We start from the raw sequence: 20,689 nt of genomic DNA, 5'->3' as shown, positions 1-20,689 counted from the left end.
ATTAGAATTATAATCATAGGGTGTATGATTGAATTCTCCCATAAAAACTTTTAATTCTTATGCGGAGCTCTACTAAATTAGCAAAGTGGAGTAGGGTATCATAAAGTCGGCCCCGCTCGACTTTAAGACTTTCTTTACTGGCAACGGGGAATTTCGAACAGGGAATAAAAAAGCCTCTACATAGGATAAGTACCCAAATTACCTAAAGGAATTTCCCCTTCCCAGAAATGTGAAGTAAAAACAAAAACGCAATTATTTTTTTTTTTTTAATATTTATGGAACACATTTATAGTATTTTTTTAATATATTTTTTTTACAACCAAATTTTCAAAAACTTAAATTTTCGATAACATCTTAATTTCTACATTTATTTATTCATTAACTTTTATAACTTCATACGCTCTAAATATTGTTAAAGTCCTAATTTCCAATAATTATTCTCGATTTATCATCTCATTTATTTCTCCTGCTGCTGGTGCTGGTGGTGTTCTCCTGCTGAGTTTGTGTTCTCCGATGCCGCTGCTGGTGTCCTTAGAGCCGTTGGCGCCACCACAGGTGTAGCCGGTTCCATGGTGTACATATCTCTGAGTAACCTTGCAATGGGTACATTTCCAATTGTCTCTTTAAAGAACAGACTCTCAATTGTACACGCTCGTATGGAACGCAACGAGGGCAAGAGCAACAAAAGACGACCAAATCGTGTTGCTTGTCGTGGATAACGAATACGTACATGATCGGAGAGTATACATTGAGCTTGATCTTGTAGCATTTCAACGGGTTGTATGTCACACAACCCTGCAACTTCGGGTGTAAACAAAGCGATGGCCTTCATGCAGCCAACTTCACTGCCATCGGGGGCGATTTGTCGGAAACGCAGTAGGATCTCTTGGATTGTTTTCATCTCCATGTCTGTGGTTTCGTCTTGTGGCAAACGTTCCTTGATCATGGCCGATTCGAAAATTGGATTTAAATCCAAAGGTGTTATCCATTGGGCCAGATTGAGCAGGAATAACTCTTTCCACGATTCCTGCAAAGAGAGAGAGAGAGAGAGAGAGAGAGAGAGAGAGGGAAAAATAAATTTGATTAAAAAAAGGGCAAAAATTGGAAAAAAAAAAAAAAAAGTAAAAAATTTTGAAATTGAAAAGATGGTAGTTGGGAAGTAAGGTATCGGATTTTTTTTTTATAAATAAGTTACAAATTAAGAAAAGAGCGGAATTTATAGTTTAATACGAAAAAACACAATACCATGTATTTATAAAAAAAATCGATTGTAGGTTAGAGAGAAGATATGATAAAGTAATCGCCTCAATTGCTACGTGACCGGCAAATAGAACAGACGTTGAGATGAAAAAACTGCCAGCAACTCCAGGCTGCTGTCATTTCTAAGCCACTCGTCCGACAGTTGTTAAAATTATTCCAGTGACAGCTGATAATATTGTTTACAGGCGGACAAAGGCATTTTGGGGAGAATTTTCCAGAAAAAAAGTTATTCGTGGCGGGAATTCAAGCGGGGTAGTGAGATTTCTTTATATTTGGCTGGAGAACCACAAGTGGCTATCGCTAGAGCTCTTTAGCATTTAAATGTGAATAAATCTTTTGGATCTCGTACTATCGCTCGTTACCGCTCGATACTGTTAGCGTAGCCCGACGTCAAGGAAGTGAACGGAAGAATACAGCAACATCAGCAGAAATGATTCGAAAATTAAAAAAGCTACTTGATCAAAACCCGCGTTGCAGTGGCCGAAAATGGCTCGTGAGCCGAACATATCGCAATATGCCATTCGGCAAATATTGGAAAATGAGCTCGGGGTAAAGCCATTGAAATTCCAAAAAGTGCAAGAACTTACACCGCAACAGAAAGAAAATTGACTCAAAAGAGCTAAAGAGTTGCTTCGCTTGGCCGAAAGTGGTGAAGCGCCGAATTTGGTTTTCTCCGTCTCCGATGAGAAAATGATCGGGTTAACCTGCCAAAGAGTTCAGCTGAAAATGTGCACCTTCGGTTGGCCACCAGATTCCAGAACTGAAGCGCCGGCCATGGTGATGGTGTGGGCTGCCATAACAGCCGATGATGGCTCTCCGCTCGTATTAATCGCCCATGGCATCAGAATGAATGTCGAATATTTTAGCGAAAATATTCTGGAGGGTGTAATAAAACCTTGGGCACGTAAACATTTTGGCCGCAGACCGTGGCATCAGAATAAATGCCGAATATTATCGCGAAAATATTCTGGTGGGTGTATTAAAGCCTTGGGCATGCAAATATTTTGGCCGCAGACCGTGGCATCAGAATAAATTTTATAGCAAAAATAATATTCTGGAGGGTGTATTAAAGCCTTGGTCACGTAAAAATTTTTGCCGCAGACCGTGGCATCAGAAAAAAAGGCCGAATATTATCGCGAAAATATTCTGGAGGGTATATTAAAGCCTTGGGCACGTAAACATTTTGGCTGCAGACCGTGGCATCAGAATAAATGCCGAATATTATCGCGAAAATATTCTGGAGGATTTATTAAAGCCTTGGGCACGTAAACATTTTGGCCGCAGATCTTAGACATTCCAACAGGACTCAGCACACTCAGCACGCGCCACCCAAAAATTGGTTATAAAATGAGGTTCCTCTCTTCATTTCCCGCGCACAATGGCCACGAAAATCTCCGGATACCAATCCGTTGGACTATTGTGTCTGGAGTATTTTGGAAAGCAAGGTTGCCACTAAAAATGGGCCAAAGTGTCGATCACCTCAAGCAAGCGCTTTGCCGGGAAGTGGGCCAAAAATACCGCATTCGGGCAGCGTGTGACGTTTTCATTGGCCATTTGAAGGCCATAATTCGTGCCCAAGGTGACCAATTCGAACAAATCTAAACTTATTCTAAAATCTGATGCTATTTCCGATATTTTTTGCTTTCATTCAATAAAAATTAAAAACAAAAAAATGTAAAAATTATAGCTTTTGACTTTTTGCAGATTTTTTTTATCTCACCCTGTAGACCCTAATATAACGGCTATATTCGGTATTTTTAAGATTTTAACAGAATTTTTAACGTTTTTTTTTTTTTTTTTTTTTTTTTTTTGAAATTTGCCAAATTCGTTGCAAATGGTGGAGGGTATTCAAATTTCGACCCGACCTAGGCCCAAGGTCTCTTTGGACCAAATCCGTTTTAGGACAATTGGAGTCGATCTAGCGATGTCTGTCTGTCTGACTGGCTGGTGCGTACAATAACTCTTGAAGGGAGTATCCGAAACGGTCCAAACTTGTTACATCGTAATATTTTTTTTTTTTTTTATCAACCTTAGATCGAGTTTGGAGATGGGCAATATCGATACACTCCTTCTGGTAGCTCCCCCACAAAATGTCACTGTTTTCAAAGAAAATATTTTACTGCACAGAAAGAGAAAGTATATTACGATTTTGCACCAACTTTGCAAATCCTAATTTTTGGGTCAGTGCTATGCTAGGTGCTCAAACGGACAATACCGGTCCACTCCATCAAGTACCTCCCCCACAATGGGTCAAAATTTTGAATAATTATAACTCTCACAAAATGTGATGTAAATTTCCGATTATCTTCAAATTACACAGATCACAATATTTCAATTAACCCAAGGTCTGCTATGAATATGGAATATATCGGCCCGCTACTTCTGGTAGCTCCCCCACAAAAGCTTGATATTTTCATAGAAAATATTTTACTGCACAGAAAGAGAATGGACAATGTGATTGTGCTCCAACTTTGCACATCCTCATATTTGCATCAGTTCTATGTCACGTGCGGACAATGGACAATATCGGTCCACTCCATCAAGTACCTCCCACACAAAGGGTTAAAATTTTGAATAATTATAACTCTCACAAAATGTAAGATATAAGTGTCCGATTGTTTTCAAATTACGCAAATCACAATATTATTATTAACCCAAGGTCTGGTGTGAAGATGGAAAATATCGGTCTACACCTTCTGGTACCTCCCCCACAAAGGGTCAAAATTTTGAATATCCTTGAAGCTTATAGAACGGGAAATTATCATCCGATTCCATTCAGACTTGGTACATCTCAATATTTCCATCAACACTAGATCCGTTATAAATATGGTGGAGATCGGACCATTCCTTCTGGTACCTCCCCCACAAGGGGTCAAAATTTTGAATAACCTTGAAGCTCATAGAACCGGAAATTAACATCCGATTCCATTCAGACTTGGCAAATCTCAATATTTCTATCAACACAAGATCTGTTTTAAAGATGTTAGAGGTCGGACCATTCCTTCTGGTACCTCCCCAAATAGGGTCAAAATTTTGAATAACTAAAACGAAGCCTAAAATCCAAAATAGGCATCCGGTTCTCTTCATATTTCACACATCCCATTATTTCTACTAACCGAAAGTCTGGTGTGAAGATGGAATATATCTGCGAACCCCTTCTGGTACCTCTCCCACAAAGGGTCAAAATTTTGAATATCCATGAAGCTCAGAAAACGTGAAATAACCTTCCGATTCCATTCAGGTTTGGCAAATCTCAATATTTTTATCAACACAAGATCTGTTATAAATATGGTGGAGATCGGACACTTTCTTCTGGTACCTCCCCCACAAAGGGTCAAAGCTTTGAATAGCCAAAACGAAGCATAAAATCCGAAAAAAGCATCCGGTTCTCTTCATATTTCACACATCCCATTATTTCTACTAACACATGATCTGTATAACAGCGAACCCCTTCTGGTACCTCCCCCACAAAGGGTCAAAATTTTGAATATCAACGAAGCTCAAAAAACACGAAATTAACATCCGATTCCATTCAAACTTAGCACATCTGAATATTTCCTTCAACCCAAAATCTGTTATAAATATGGTGGAGATCGGACCATTTCTTCTGGTACCTACCTCCCTCCCCCACAATTATTCTATTACAAATTTTACCTTACCTGCAACAATAGGATTTGATCCTGGCGTGACAAAGTTTGAAATGGCATCAGACACTTAACCCAACGCACGGCCATGAAGAGCAGACGCGCTGTCGTCTCCTGCAACATTTCCCACGACATGAGACGCGAATCGAGGCCAATTAATTGCTGTGGCAATGGTGGGAAGACAATGGAATTATGCATTTGATACTGAATGATTTCCTGACATTTGTCAGGACTTAAGAGCAATTCGATGAAACCGTTTTGGCGAGCTGCATACAATGCGGCGGCAGCTTGATGATGATGGGTGGAGCTTGGGCCCGTATGCATGCTGCCAGGCTGCATGGGAGGTGTGCTGGTGGTGTTGGTGTTATTCGAGGATGGTCGTATTTGGGTAAATGCCGTCAGGTGTATGGGTGAGCTGTTCCTGGCATTCGAGGCTGGCGAAGAAGCTCGTGAGCTGGCCCCAGCCCCATTGGGGTTATTGTTGTTGTTGCTATCGTTGTTGTTGTGGCTTAAATGCATTTGATGTAAACTTAAATTGCGATTGCTGAAGGATGAGTTGTTGTTATTGTTGTTGTTGTTATTGTTGCTGGAATTACTGCTACTCCGACTACCAAGACTCTGTGGCAAACTATTCAATGTTATGGGCGAATCGGAGGTGTTGGTATGGTTTGTTGTTGTGTCCCCGGGCGACAATGGCTCCTCCGGCTGGCCCTGTGAAATATAGCCCGGCGACAGTGGTGGTGGTGTTGCCGATGGAGTTTCAGTTTCCACATTGACTCGCGGCGACTCGGAATGCAACGATGACCTGCCACCCACCGAGGAAATCGATTGTATGGAGGCCGTGGGTGATGGCGACGAATAGCTGTGGACCATGGCAGCCTTGCTGTAGAATTCAAGGCTGGTGGTACTACTGGCCGCCCCATTGCTGCCCGCCGAAGAGGCTTCTCCACGACTGTTATTGGTTAGATCATAGGTGGCCACTGGGAGGGAGGATTGCCCAGAAGTCGGCGCATTGCCACCACTCAAACTTACCGCTGCACTGGCTGTGGCCGCTGTCAAGCCGGGCAACTTACTGGTGGCCTCGGCAATGAGATTGTGATGCATGTGCGGCAGCAGGTGGGGTGGAAAGGGTAAGGGGGGTGGTGGTATGGCATGGCCACCATTTGCCGCCGCCGCCGCCGCATGGCCAGGATGATGAAATGCCGTGGGATGGCTGGCCGAATGATGAAAACCTCCAGGATGATGGGTGGATATGTGCGAGGTGTAATTAAACGAGGCCGATACATTGGTCACCAGGGAGACGGGCAGGTGTCCGGCATGTGGATGATAGGCAGCATGGGGATGGCCAGTCAAACCATTCAAATGATGATGGCCATGATGATGGTGATGATGATGGGCTGCCGGATGCTGATGCAACTGGGGATGGAGTTTGGGTTTTCGGGGGCCCCGCTCATGTTGAACCGCTGGAAGGAAGGAAGGAAGGAAACGGATTATTCAAAACTTCACATTCTCCCCAACATATGTTAATTTCTCAACATCTTATCATTATTTTCAAATTAACTTTGATTCTCAAATCCCAAATCGTTTCCAAAATTTTTAACCAAAACCCCACCTCTCCACGATTCCGCCACAAAAAAAACAGCTTATAATTACAATTTTATGCTTGAATGGAAACTGACAAAGTTTTCAAGGAATTTGGTTTTCTTTACACAATTCCCCCTCCCCCATCCCCCCCTAAACCTCTTTCTAATACTCCTCTGATTTGAAAAAATCCAAGAGGGTTGATTCATTTACTGCTGCTGACTTTGCGCAACAAAACCATGGAGACAAACACACCCACATTCTGGCGCCAAGCAAAGGCGGAGAAAGTTCACACAAAGGACCTGCTGTAAAGACACAAAATCGTTGCCTTCTCAGAGCAAAAAAAAGGAAAACAAAATGGCGCTGAGGTTTGAGTTTTTGATTTTCCGCTGTATACTTGGTTAAGTACACCCCCCACCCCCCTCTTGCCCTCTCGCCATTTCCACTCTTTGCCACTTTTGCTTTTAAGTTTCAAATTTGCATCTAACTTGGGCAAATGTTTGCTCTTGCCAGACATGTTCAGAGGTTGAAAAGGGGGAAAAGGGTGGGGGGGGTAACTGATGACAATTTTGTGTCTATGCAAATATTTGGCTGGAAGGGAAACTTTTTAATTTTATCCTTGATTGAAAAAGTAAGATTTTTTCCATCGCCTTAATGGAATGCCGGAAACAAGTTCTGTCAAAGGATGAAAGGAATTAGGTAGAAGGCTAACCTCAAAATCTTAGAAGTCATTTGGGTACTTTTGAAAATGGGAAAGAAGATTTCAAGAAAGGAAATTTTTAATATCCAAGATGCAGATTTTATGCTCCAAATCCTGGGAAATTAGGAATTACGCGGAAGAACCTTAGAAGTCATTGGTATACCTTATTGGAGATGGGAAAGAATATTTTGGGAACGGAACTTTTTCAAACCTGCATAGACAATTTTCTGTCACAGACTGTAGATCCCATTACGAATTTTAAATACGTAATTTGAAACAATTCCGGTGAATAATGACGATAAAATCATCAAAATACCGAATATAGGGAGGTACTGATATATGGGTCCCATACGAAGACCTGGACCTGCATAGACAATTTTTTGTCTTCGGCTGTGCTATCCATTTCGAACTTCAAATGCCAAATTTAAAACAATTCCGATTAATAATGTCGCTAAAATCATCAAAATACCGAATTTCGGGAGGTACCCTTATATGGAGGCTATATGAAGACGTAGACCTGCACAGACAATTTTCTGTCTCAGGCTCTAGTATCCATCACGAACTTGAAATACCAAATTTAAAACAATTCCGGTGAATAATGTCGCTAAAATCATCAAAATACCGAATATCGGGAGGTACCGTTATATGGGGGCTATATGAAGACGTAGACCTGCACAGACAATTTTCTGTCTTAGGCTGTAGTATCCCTTTCGAACTTCAAATACCAAATTTGAAACGAAACGCATCACTTGATAAGTGACCAGCAAATAGAACAGACGTTTATACATTTTTACAGAACCCCTAATTCGTAAAATTTTTCAAGACCGATTTTTGGATTCAGATTAGGCGGAAGCCTAACCTTAAAATCTTAGAAGCCATTGGGATACAATATTTGTAATGGATATTGACATTGATTTTAATATCGAAGGCCGGCTACTTATTAAAGTTATAAAATTTGGAAAAAATATGGATTGTGTACCCGGTGTTGGACATACCACAGAAGAGGAAATCTCAAGCCCCGGCAGATATAGTTATAGCTTCCATATATATGTTTCATCATATTTAAATATATTTTGACTTCTGTTATAATTATTCAAACTCTTGACCTTCTATGGAGTGGGTTCTGAAGAAATGGGCCAATATTGTCCATTTCATATGGGACCTAAATAAATACGATATTAATACGATATACGATATAAACTTAATCATAAAATCCGTATTCATCCCAAGATTCTGGTGGAGAGAAATATTTAGATACAGCAAATTGTAAAGAATCGCTGACCTGTTTCTCAAGTTATGACAGATAAAAGTATTGAAAATTATGACCCTTTGTGGGTGAGATACAGATATGTACAGGGCGATATACAAAATCTGCAACAAAGTCAAACGCCATAATTTTTTACAATTTTTATTTAAATTTTATTGAATGAAAGCGAAAAAATATCGGAAATTTTAGAATAAGTTTTGATTTTTTTCGAATTGTTCACCTTTGACATGAATTATGACCTTCAAACGAATTATGACCAATGAAACCGTCACACGCTACCCGAATTTTGCTCTGCAGTATTCTAGCCCATTCCCGGCGAAGTGCATGCATGGGGTGATCGACACTTTGGTATTTTTTAGTACCAACCTTGCTTTCCAAAATATTCCCTACACAATAGTCCAACAGATTGGTATCCGCAGATTTTGGTGGCCATTGTGTGCTGGAAATGAAGCGAGGAACCTCATTTCGTAACCATTCTTGGGTGGCGCGTTCTGAGTGGCTGAGTCCTGTTGGAATGTCCAAGCTCTGCGGCCAAAATTTTTGCGTGCCCAAGGCATACATCCTCCAGAATATTTTCGCGATAATATTCGGTATTTATTCTAATGCCACGGTCTGCCGCCAAAATGTTTACGTGCCCAAGGCTTTAATAAACCCTCCAGAATATTTTCGCGATAATATTCGGCATTTATTCTAATGCCACGGTCTATTAATACGAGCGGAGAGAGACCATCGGCTGTTATGGCGGCCCACACCATCACCATGGTCGGCGCTTGAGTTCTGGTGGCCAAACGAAGGTGCACATTTTCAGCTAACCTCTTTGGCAAGTAAAAACTATCATTTTGTTTGTTTACAAACTGCAGGACAACGAATGTTTTCTCATCGCAGACGGAGAAAACCAAATTCGGCACTTAACCACTCGGCACTCGGCCAAGCGAAGCAACCCTTTAGCTCTTTTGAGTCTATTTTCTTTCTGTTGCGGTGTAAGTTCTTGCACATTTTGGAATTTCGAACTTCAATGGCTTTACCCTGAGCTCATTTTTCAATATTTGCCGAATGGAATATTGCGATATGTTTAGCTCACGAGTAATTTGCACTTCTAGTATATACAATTTGAATGTATTTTTCTTGAAATCGATTAAACCTAGGTATACGCTTTATTCTGAAAGTTATAGTGAAATTTTGTGTAGAATATTCTTTCCTTTGACAACTTTTGCATAAAATGAAGTTCTATGTTACTTTGAAGGGCCAAGTCAAAAGAAGGCGGAAGAAAAATTGATCAACAAAATCAAGAAATATTTTCTACTTTTTTTCAACAATTTTTATTTATTTTTTTTTTTTTTTTGGATATAGAGTGGAAATATAGTTTTCTTTCCTATGATGACTTATAATTAAATTTGGTGGAGAATATTTTTTTCTTTGACATCAACCTTCTAAAAAGATGTTTTGGGGGAGTATTTTGCCAAAACTCTGTACAATACGTCATTAACCCAAAAATATCTCTTCAAAAAATACGAATTAGTTAAGTTTAGCTAAGATTAAGACTCTTATCGCCTTCTAGGACCTATAGTAGAATGTTATGATAAATAATTTTGTAGAATATTTCACTTGCTATAATTCCGCTTACAAGGAGTTTATATCGATTATTTGAAAAAAAGGACTAAAAAAGACCCCTTTTGTTGACTCGTTTGGGGGAGTAATTTTTCAACCAAAATATTCCTCTTATTTTTTTCTTCCTTGTTGCCATAGCCACAATTTATCCGAAAATCAAGGGATACCAAAAAATCTTAAATTCGAAAATTCCCGCAAGAAGTTGTATTGGGGATGGAACTTGTCCCATCTATTCAGGTTACTTCGCAATCTAAGCTTCCCAAACACGTGTGTCTCCTATTTTTAGCTCCACTTTCATAATCATCTGGATTTTCCCTATAATTTCGGAAAGATTTTGAATTTTTGTCGCACTGTGTAATCAGTGATAAATTGTTGTTGTAATCTCTTTTCATTTCCAAAAAAAAAAAAACAAGAAAATGCATTCCTTATCTCCTAAAAGAACCTAAATTTCGTGGTTATTCTTTTGAAACCCAAACCGAAAAACAAATTAAATTCCATTTTAAACAGCATCCAGTAAAGATCCAAATTTTTTTCGAAATATTCCCAAAAAAAATTTTGTCTTTTCAAAATTTGTGGAGCATTTGCATATTGGTTTTAAATTTCCTGATAACCGCCCATGGACTGGGATATTGTGACCTAAATACCACCACAAATCCAAACTGTACTCCCTTAAAGCTAATACAACAGTCCATGGATGCCAGTGTGGACCCCTGTGTGAATTTCCATGGTTATGCTTGCAACAATTGGTCCCATACCCATCAAAGCATGGCCGATTTGCTGGATGATCAGATGAATCGGAAACTGATTGCTATCATGGAAGACATGAGTGAGGAGAGGCTGCGTACGGATTTCTTCAAAACGAAACCTATGTTTATTATCAGTCTTGTTTGGGGGCAAAGAACGATGGTGATCTTCGAGGTTATCTCGACATCATCAGACCGGGAACAAAAATTTGGAATTGCCAATTTTGGTGAATTCAGGAAACGTTAATGCTACCCAGTGGCCGGCTGACAGATTTGATTTTTTGCAGTTACTCGCTGAGCTGTTGGATAATGGAATCGTCGACTGGTTCCTACAATTCCAGTTCACCGTGGCGCCCGACACATCTGTGGCTATTTTGATAATGCCCTCGGATGCTGCTAGGCTAATGGAAGAAGAAATACCCATCAAAGCATGTCCGATTTGCTGGATGATCAGATGAATCGGAAACTGATGGCTATCATGGAAGATATGAGTGAGGAGAGGCTGCATGCGGATTTCTTCAAAACGAAACCTATGTTTATTATCAGTCTTGTTTGGGGGGGCAAGGAACGATGGTGATCTTCGAGGTTATCTCGACATCATCAGGCCGGGAATAGATTTGGAATGGCCAATTTTGTTGAATTCAGGAAACATTAATGCATCCCAGTGGTCGGCTGAGGGATTTGATTTTTTGCAGTTACTCGCTGAGCTGTTGGATAATGGAATCAACGATTCTTTACTTCTTTGGGGACAAACTGGCAAGGTGGTGATCTTCGAGGCTATCTCGTCATCATCAAGCCGAGAAGCCGAGAATTCCGAAAACATTAACGCAACCCAGTGCCCGCATGAGAGAATGGAATTATCGATTCGTTACTACATTTCCAGCTCACAATGGCGCCCAACACTTCTGTGAATCTTTCGATAATGCCCTCGGATGTTACTCGGCTAGTGGAAGAAGAAATGCTCGATCTGCTCCAGAGAATTGGTGTGGATTCCAATGGGATTTTTTATTTGACCGAAAGGATTTTAGCAATTTAAAGAATGGTCTTTGACCCTTCCGTCTGTGGAAATCGCTCTAGCTTCAGAACGAATTGAGGTAGATTGATAAAATTTTACTCAAATGTGTGTATGGTTTGCAGGACTTTTGGTATTTAAAATAGGCTATATAGGTCCCATTTTAGGTATAGCCCCCATATAACGGTACCTCCCTATATTCGGTATTTTCCACCGGACTGGTTTCAAATTTCGTATTTGAAGTTCGTAATGGATACTACAACCTATGACATAAAATTGTCTATGCAGGTCCAGGTATTCGAATAGCCCGCCCGTATCGGTACCTCCCGATATTCAGTATTTTGATGATTTTAGCGACATTAATCACCGGAATTGTTTCAAATTTGGTATTTGAAGTTCGTAATGGATGCCACAACCTAAGGCAGAAAATTGTCTGTGTAGGTCCACGTCTTCGCAGAGCCCCCTTATATCGGTACCTCCCGATATTCGGTATTTTCATGATTTTAGGGACATTATTCACCAGAATTTATTCAAATTTCGTATTTGAAGTTCCTAATGGGAACTTCAGTTTATGGCAGAAAATTGACCATGCAGGTCCACGTCTTCGCAGAGCCCCCTTATATCGGTACCTCCCGATATTCGGTATTTTCATGATTTTAGGGACATTATTCACCAGAATTGATTCAAATTTGATATTTGAATATTATAATTAATACTAGAGCCTGTGACAGAAAATTATCTGTGCAGGTCCACATCTTCGTAGAGCCTCCATATATCGGTACCTCCCTATATTCGGTATTTTAATGATTTTAGGGAAATTTTTCACCGGAATCGTTTCCAACTTCGTATTTGAAGTTTGTAATGAATACTACAGCCTAGGACAAAATATTGTCTATGCAGGTCCACGTCTTCGTATAGCCCCCATACAACGTTACCTCCCGATATTCGGTATTTTCATGATTTTAGGGACATTATTCACCAGAATTGTTTTAAATTCGATATTTGAATATCGTAATTAATACTAGAGCCTGTGACAGTAAATTATCTGTGCAGGTCCACACCTTCGTATAGCCTCCATATATCAATACCTCCCTATATTCGGTATTTTGATGATTTTAGGGTCATTATTCACAAATTTGGTATTTAAAGTTCTTATTGCGTACTACAGCCTGTGGCAGAAAATTGTCTGTGCAGGTCCAGGACTTCATATAGCCCTCATATAAAGGTACCTCCCTATATTCGGTATTTTCATGATTTTAGGGACATTATTCACCGGAATTGTTTCCAATTTTGTATTTGAAGTTCCTAATGGGAACTTCAGTCTATGACAGAGAATATTGACTAGATTTTTAGGGATTCTGTTTTTTATTTTTATTTATTTTTTGAAAATTTCCGAATTTTTTAAAAATAGTTTTTTTTTAATTTCTAAGTTCAGTCTTTATTTTCAAGAAAAAAAAAATATTTTAACATTTTTGCAAGCGATTTAAACTATCCTCCATTTCGCCACAACTAAAGGCTTCGTTGAAAAATGGAATTTTCCCAGCAATCAGTCTCAAAAGTTTTCCATTTTCCCGTCTCAATCTGGCATTGGCACCCGAGCCCATGCAAAATGTTTGCGAGAGATTGAGGAAAAATAATTGCTTCCACGAAATGTCGGTAAAATTGCCCGACCATTGTTTGGCATGAAAGAAGGCATAGGTAAAATAGGCTAAGATGGCAGCTCCCACATTCTTGGCACAATCCCTGGCAATGGGTGTGGCAACGAACTCATTATCATCTGCAATCAGACGACGACCATGGCATTCGGTATTCCAAAAATGACGGGCCAAATGAAAACCCAGATAGGAGAGTTTAAATATCGCATCGTATTCTTTGTGATACATTGGTGGCTGGACCATGCCCAGGGGAATGACCAATATATTCCGTTCCTCGCTAAACAATGGCCGGGTCAGATACTCATTCAAGTCCATGATGTGATAGCCCAACCTGCCACCTTCAATGGATTTGAGGAATTTGTGGCGGTACAAGTGCAGATAGTTTTGATAAAAATTGCTACGATTCAGTTCAGCGATGTCGGAAAATAATGCCCGCAGCTGTGAGTTACGAAAACTTTTCGGAAAATTTCCCACATTTAGGGACAACAAGGCGCAGTTATGCGATTTTTGCCATTTTTTCGGAGGATTGCGGCGATCCACCTGCCGCAGCAGCATACACAATTGACGAAACATTTCCTGAAAATCACCATTCCGCTGTAACTCCTCAGGCCGATAGTAGTCATAGTAGAGCAAATTTGTGGCCAAATCGAGTTTGTTTCTAACCTCCCGCATGCAATCCATTCGGGTGTGGCCCAGCGATTTTCGATCCCTTTGAAACTGTCTCAACATCAGGATCATTATATAGTTACATAAGTCCTCCTTTTCCCTTGAATTCCATTGGCGATTTAGGAAAAAATCCAAATATTTGAAATTTTTCAAATGGATTTTTTTCAATTTTCCGTGACTTATCAACGTTGAACTCTCCAACAGAGCCTGTAGATGGGGATAACGCGATTGCAGCTCATCATCTGAAACATCCATCTCATCATGGCCATAGAATTCCATTGAAGGATTAAAAACAATTCTTTGAATTGCCAAAATCCTTTCGGTCAAATAAAATATGCCATTGGCTGCCACACCAATTCTCTGCAGGATATCAAGCATTTCTTCTTCCATTAGCCGTGCCGCATCCGAGGGCATTATCAAAAGATCCACAGATGAGTCGGGCGCCACGGTGAACTGGAACTGTAGCAACAAATTGTTAATTCCATTATCCAACAGCTCGGCGAGTAACTGCAAAAAATCAAATCTCTTAGCCGGCCACTGGGATGCATTAACGTTTCCTGAATTCACCAAAATTGGCCATTCCAAATTTGTTCCCGGCCTGATGATGTCGAGATAACCTCGAAGATCACCATCGTTCTTTGCCCCCAAACAAGACTGATAATAAACATAGGTTTTTTTTGAAGTAATCCGTACGCAGCCTTTCCTCACTCATATCTTCCATGATAGCAATCAGTTTCCGATTCATCTGATCATCCAGCAATTCGGCCATGCTTTGATGGGTATGGGGCCAATTGTTGCAAGCATATCCATAGAAATCCACGCAAGGGTCCACACTGGCATCCATGGATTGGTGTATTAGCTTTAAGGGCATGCAGTTTGGATCTGTGGTGGTATTTAAGTCACAATATCCCAGTCCTTGGGCGGTTTGCAGGAAATTTAAAACCCAAATGCAAATGCTCCACAAAGTTTGAAAAGACAACATTTTTTTGGGACTATTTCGAACGAAAAAAATCTGGATCTTTACTGGATGCTGTTTTAAATGGAACTTAATTTTTTTTTTGGATTTTTGTTTTAAAAGAATAACAACAAAATGTAGGTTATTTTGAGAGATAAGGAATGCATTTTTTTTTTTTTTTAAATGAAAAGAGATTACAACAAGAATCCATCACTGATTACACTGATCAACAAAAATTCGATATTTTCCGGAATTATAGGGAAAATCCAGAAGATTATGAAAGTGGAGCTAAAAATAGAAGACACATGTGTTTAGGAAGCTTACATTGCAAAGTAACCTGAATAGAGAGTACAAGTTCCACACCCTCTACAAATTTTTGCTGGAAGTTTTTTTCGGATCAAGATTCCTTGGAATCCTTTGATTTTCGGATAAATTGTGGCTAGGGCAACAACGTAGATAAAAAAATAGGAGGAATATTTTGATTGAAAAATTTCTCCCCAATCGAGTTAACAAAGGGGTCTTTTTTAGTCCTTTCTTTCAAATACTGGCTATAAACTCCTTATAAACGGACTCATAGCAAGTCAAAATATTCTACAAAATTAATTATCATAAAATTCTACTATAGGTCCTAGAAGACGACAGGAGTCCTAATCTTACCTAAACTTACCTAATTCATATTTATAGAAGAGACATTTAAGGGTTAAAAACGTACTTTAGGAATTAAGCAAAATACTCCCCCAAAACATCTTTTTAGAAGGATGATGTCAAAGAAAAAAATATTCTTCACCAAATTTCAATATAAGTCACCGAAGAAAAGAAATCTATATTTCCACTCTGTATCGAAAAAAAAATTAAAAAATATTCCCAAGAAAAAATCGAAAATATTTCCTGATTTTTTTTATCAAATTTTCTTCGGCCTTCTTTGGAGTTGACGCCTGAAAGTAACATAGAACTTCATTTAATGCAAAAGTTGTCAAAGGAAAGAATATTCTATACAAAATTTCACTACAACTTTCAGAATAAACCATATAACTAGGTCCTACAGATTTCCAGAAAATTACATTCGAAATTTATGTACCACAAGTGCAAATTATTTGTTTTCATAATTTTCCTTCTGATTTAACACGTTTCCATTCTGAGTCCAAATTTCCCTTTAGACTTAATTTTTTAGGAAAAATGTCAAAGGAAAAAATATTCTTCATCAAATTTGACTACAAGTCACCAAAGGAAAGAAATCTTTATTTCCACTCTATATCGAAGAAATAAAAAAAATTCCCAAGACAAAACAGAAAATCTTTCCTTATTTTTTGATATTTTTTTCCTCAGCCTTTTCGAGTTGACGCCTGAAAGTAACAAAAAACTTCGTTTTATGCAAAATTTGTCAAAGGAAAGAATATTCTACACAAAATTTCACTATAACTCTCAGAATATAATAGATATCTAATTCTTATAGATTTCCAGAAAATTACATTCGAATTTTAAGTACTACAAGTGTAAATTATGTGTTTTCGTTATTTTCATTCTAATTTAACACGTTTCCATTCTGAGTACAAATCTCAATCTAGATTTCATTTCTTTGAAATAGTGTCAAGGACAAAATTACTCTTCAGTAAATTTCATTAAGAGTCACCGAAAAAGAGAAATCTTTCCATTGACTATTTAAAAATGTTCGAATCAATATTTCCAAAAATAGACGGAAAATATTTCCTATTTTTTATCCATTTTTCCTTTTTCTTTTTTTGATTGGATGTCTGAAAGCAACATAAATTTTCATTTTAGACAAGAAGTGTCGAAGGAAAACATATTCTACACAAAATTTAACTATAACTCTCAGAATATACCACATATCTAGGTCTTATAGATTTAATGAAAATTACATTCGAAAAATTTATACTACAAGTGCAAATTTTGTGTTTTTTTATTTTCCGTCTAAATTAATACGTTTCCGTCTAAATTACGTTTTATTTGGGAAAGTATCAAAGACAAAATTGCTCTTCATTAAATTTCACCTAGTATCCGAGAGGAAAATAAATCTCTATTTTCATTGAATATCAAAAAATATTAGCATCAATTTCCCAAAAAATAAAAACCCAAAAATAATTCCTGATTTTTTTGATCATTTTTTCCTGGGCCTTTTTCGAGTTTACGCCTGAAAGTAACATAAAACGTCGTTTTATGCAAAAGTTGTCAAAAGAATAAATATTCTACATAAAATTTCACTATAACTCTCAGAATATAATAAATATCTAGGTCCTATAGATTTCCAGAAAATTTCATTCGAAATTTATGTACCACAGGTGCAAATTATGTGTTTTTGTTATTTTCCACGTTTTTCACGTTTCAATTCTGAATCCAAATCCCCCTCTAGACTTAATTTTTTGGGGAAAGTATCAAAGACAAAATTGTTCTCCATCAAATTTCACTATAAGTCGCCGAAGAAAAGTAATCCCTATTTGTACTGTGTAGCAAAAAAAATATAGGTAGCAATGTTTCCCAAAAAAGAACCGAAAATATTTCCTGATTTTGTTCATCAATTTTTCCATGGACTTCTTTCGAGTTTGAGCCTGAAAGTAACATAGAACTTCATTTTACGCAAAATTTGTCAAAGGAAATAATATTCTACATAAAATTTCACTAGCACTCTCAGAAGAAATCATATAACTAGGTCTTCCAGATTTCAAGAAAATTGCATTCGAAATTTATATACCTCAAGTGCAAACTATGTGTTTTCGTTATTTTCCTTCTAATTTAACACGTTTCTATTCAGGGTAAAAATCACCCTCTAGACTTAATTTTTTGGGGAAAGTATCAAAGACAAAAATTTTTGTCAGTAAATTTCATTAAGAGTCATCAAAGAAAAGAAATCTCTATTTCCATTGTGTACGAAAAAAATAATAGAATCAATGCTTCAAAAAAATCCAAAATTATTTCGATAGTTTTGTTCGTCCTTCTTTCGAGTTGGCGCCTGAAAGTAACATAGAACTTAATTTTATGCAAAAGTTGTCAAAAGAAAGAATATTCTACATAAAATTTTACTATAACTCTCAGAATATACCATATATCTAGGCTTAATCGATTTCAAGAAAATCACATCCGAAATTTATGTACCATAAGTGCAAATTATGTGTTTTCGTTATTTTCCTTGTAATTTAACACGTTTCCATTCTAAGTCCAAATCTCTTCTTATACTTCATTTTGTGGCAAAAGTGTCAAAGACAAAAATATTCTTCATTAAATTTTATTTAGAGTCACCAAAGAAAAGAAATCTCTATTTCCATTGTATATCAAAAATTATTGGCATCAATTTTCCAAAAAAAAAAAAAAAATAAATAAAAACCCAAAAATATTTCCTATTCCTATATTTTTTTTATAATTTTTTTTTTGACTATCTTTCGATATGAGGCTTTAAAGTATCATAGAACTTCGTTTTATGCCAAAGTTGTCAAAGAAAAGAATATTCCACACAAAATTTCACTATAACTTTCAGAATAAAGCATATATCTAGGTTTAATCGATTTCAAGAAAATTGCATTTGGAAATTATGTATTTCAAATGCAAATTATGTGTTTTCGTTATTTTCCTTTTAATTTAACACGTTGCCATTCTATATCAAAATCTCTCTTAATACTTAATTTTTTGGCAAAAGTGTCAAAAACAAAATGAGTCTTCATCAAATTTCACTACAAGTCACCGAAGAAACGTAATCTCTATTTCTTCTGTATAAGAAAAAATATTAGCATCAATTTTCCCAAAAAAATATTCAAAATTATTTCCAGATTTTTTTGATAAATTTTTTGGACCTTCTTTCGAGTTTACGCCTGAAAGTAACATAAAATTGCGTTTTATGCAAAAGTTGTCAAAGGAAAGAATATTCTACACAAAATTTCACTATAACTCTCAGAATATAATAATTAACTAGGTCTTATAGATTTCAAGAAAATTACATTCGAATTTTATATACTACAAGTGAAAATTTTGTATTTTCGTTATTTTCCTTCTAATTTAACAAGTTTCCAATTTAAGTCGAAATCTCCCTCCAGACTTATTTTTTTTGGAAAAATGTCAAAGACAAAAATATTCTCCATCAAATTTTACTATAAGTCACTAAGGAAAAGAAATCTCTATTTTGATTGTATATGAAAAAATATAGGCAGAAATGTTTCCCAAAAAAAATATTCCCTATTTTTTAATTTTTTTGACCTTCTTTCGATTTGAAGCCTGAAAGTAACATAGAACTTAATTTTATGCAAAAGTTGTCAAAGCAAAGAATATTCTACACAAAATTTTACTATAACTCTCAGAATATAATAGATATCTAGATCTTATAGATTTCCAGAAAATTACATTCCAAATTTATGTGCAACAAGTACAAATTATGTGTTTTCGTTATTTTCCTTCTAATTCAACACGTTTCCATACTAAGTAAATATCTCCCTCTATACTTATTTTTTTTCGGAAAGTGTCTAATACAAAAATATTCTTCATCAAATTTCACTAGAAGTCACCAAAGAAAAGAAATCTCTATTTTCATTTTATAACAAAGATATTTTTGCATCAATTTTCCCGAAAAAGTTCAAAAATATTTCCTGATTTTTTGATATTTTTTCAACCTTCTTTCGATTTGACTCCTCAAAGCAACATAAAACGTCATTTTATGCAAAAGTAGTCAAAGGAAAGAATATTTTACACAAAATTTCATTACAACTCTCCGAATAAACCATTTAACTAGGCCTTATAGATTTCCAGAAAATTTGCATTCGAAATTTATGTACCACAAGTGCAAATTATGTGTTTTCGTTGTTTTCCTTCCAATTTAACACGTTTCAATTCTGAGTCCAAATCTCCCTCTGGACTTAATTTTTTGAGGAAAGTATCAAAGGCAAAAATATTCTTCATCAAATATGACTACAAGTCACCAAAGAAAAGAAGTCTCTATTTGTACTGTGTAGCAAAAAAAGAACCGAAAATATTTCCTAATTTTGTTCATCAATTTTTCCATGGACTTCTTTCGAGTTTGAGCCTGAAAGTAATATAAAACATCGTTCTATTCAAAAATTGTTAAAGAAAAGAATATTCTACACAAAATTTCACTATAACTCTCAGAATATAATAAATATCTAGGTCCTATAGATTTCCAGAAAATTACATTCGAAATTTATGTACCACAAGTGCAAATTATCTGTTTTCATAATTTTCCTTCTGATTTAACAAGTCCCCATTCTAAGTCAAAATCTCCCTCTATACATAATTTTTCGGCGAAAATGTCAAAGACAAAATTATTCTTCATCAAATTTCACTAGGAGTCACTGAAGAAATGAAATCTCTATTTCCATTGCATACCAAAAAATTATTTGCATCAATTATCTCCAAAAAAAGGAAAATATTTCCTATTTTTTCCACATTTCCTTGCCCTTCTTTCGAGTTGACGCCTGAAAGTAACATAAAACTTGTTTTCTTTAACATTTTCCAAAGATTTTCACATCTTGTCATTCCTCCAGAATCCTTTTTGCTCTACAAGAAGATATCGTTTTGTAAATAAATTCGAAAATGTTAAATTAATGTTTTGGCCAACACTTAGGTTTTTAAGCCTTTCGTTTT

The 20,689-nt window shown here is 36.9% G+C and overlaps 1 protein-coding gene across 1 annotated transcript in view; it reads right to left on the bottom strand.

Moving 5' to 3' along the window:
* Nucleotides 1-282: 282 nt before the first annotated feature.
* Nucleotides 283-20,689, bottom strand: part of LOC101892303 (protein dissatisfaction) — a 69,958-nt gene continuing 49,551 nt past the window's right edge. Inside the window, exons 4-5 of the mRNA XM_020036895.2 lie at nt 4,920-6,367; nt 283-1,027 (exon numbers count right to left, since the gene is read on the bottom strand). Coding sequence (XP_019892454.2) covers nt 458-1,027; nt 4,920-6,367 — 2,018 coding nt within the window. The 3' untranslated portion in view covers nt 283-457. The remainder of the gene's footprint in view (nt 1,028-4,919; nt 6,368-20,689) is intronic.

The sequence above is a fragment of the Musca domestica genome, unplaced genomic scaffold (genome assembly GCF_030504385.1).
Source record: "Musca domestica strain aabys unplaced genomic scaffold, Musca_domestica.polishedcontigs.V.1.1 7, whole genome shotgun sequence".
NCBI classification, from domain to species: Eukaryota; Metazoa; Arthropoda; class Insecta; order Diptera; family Muscidae; genus Musca; species Musca domestica.
Note: the sequence above shows the minus strand (reverse complement) of the source record. Positions and strands in the feature narration are given on the sequence as shown.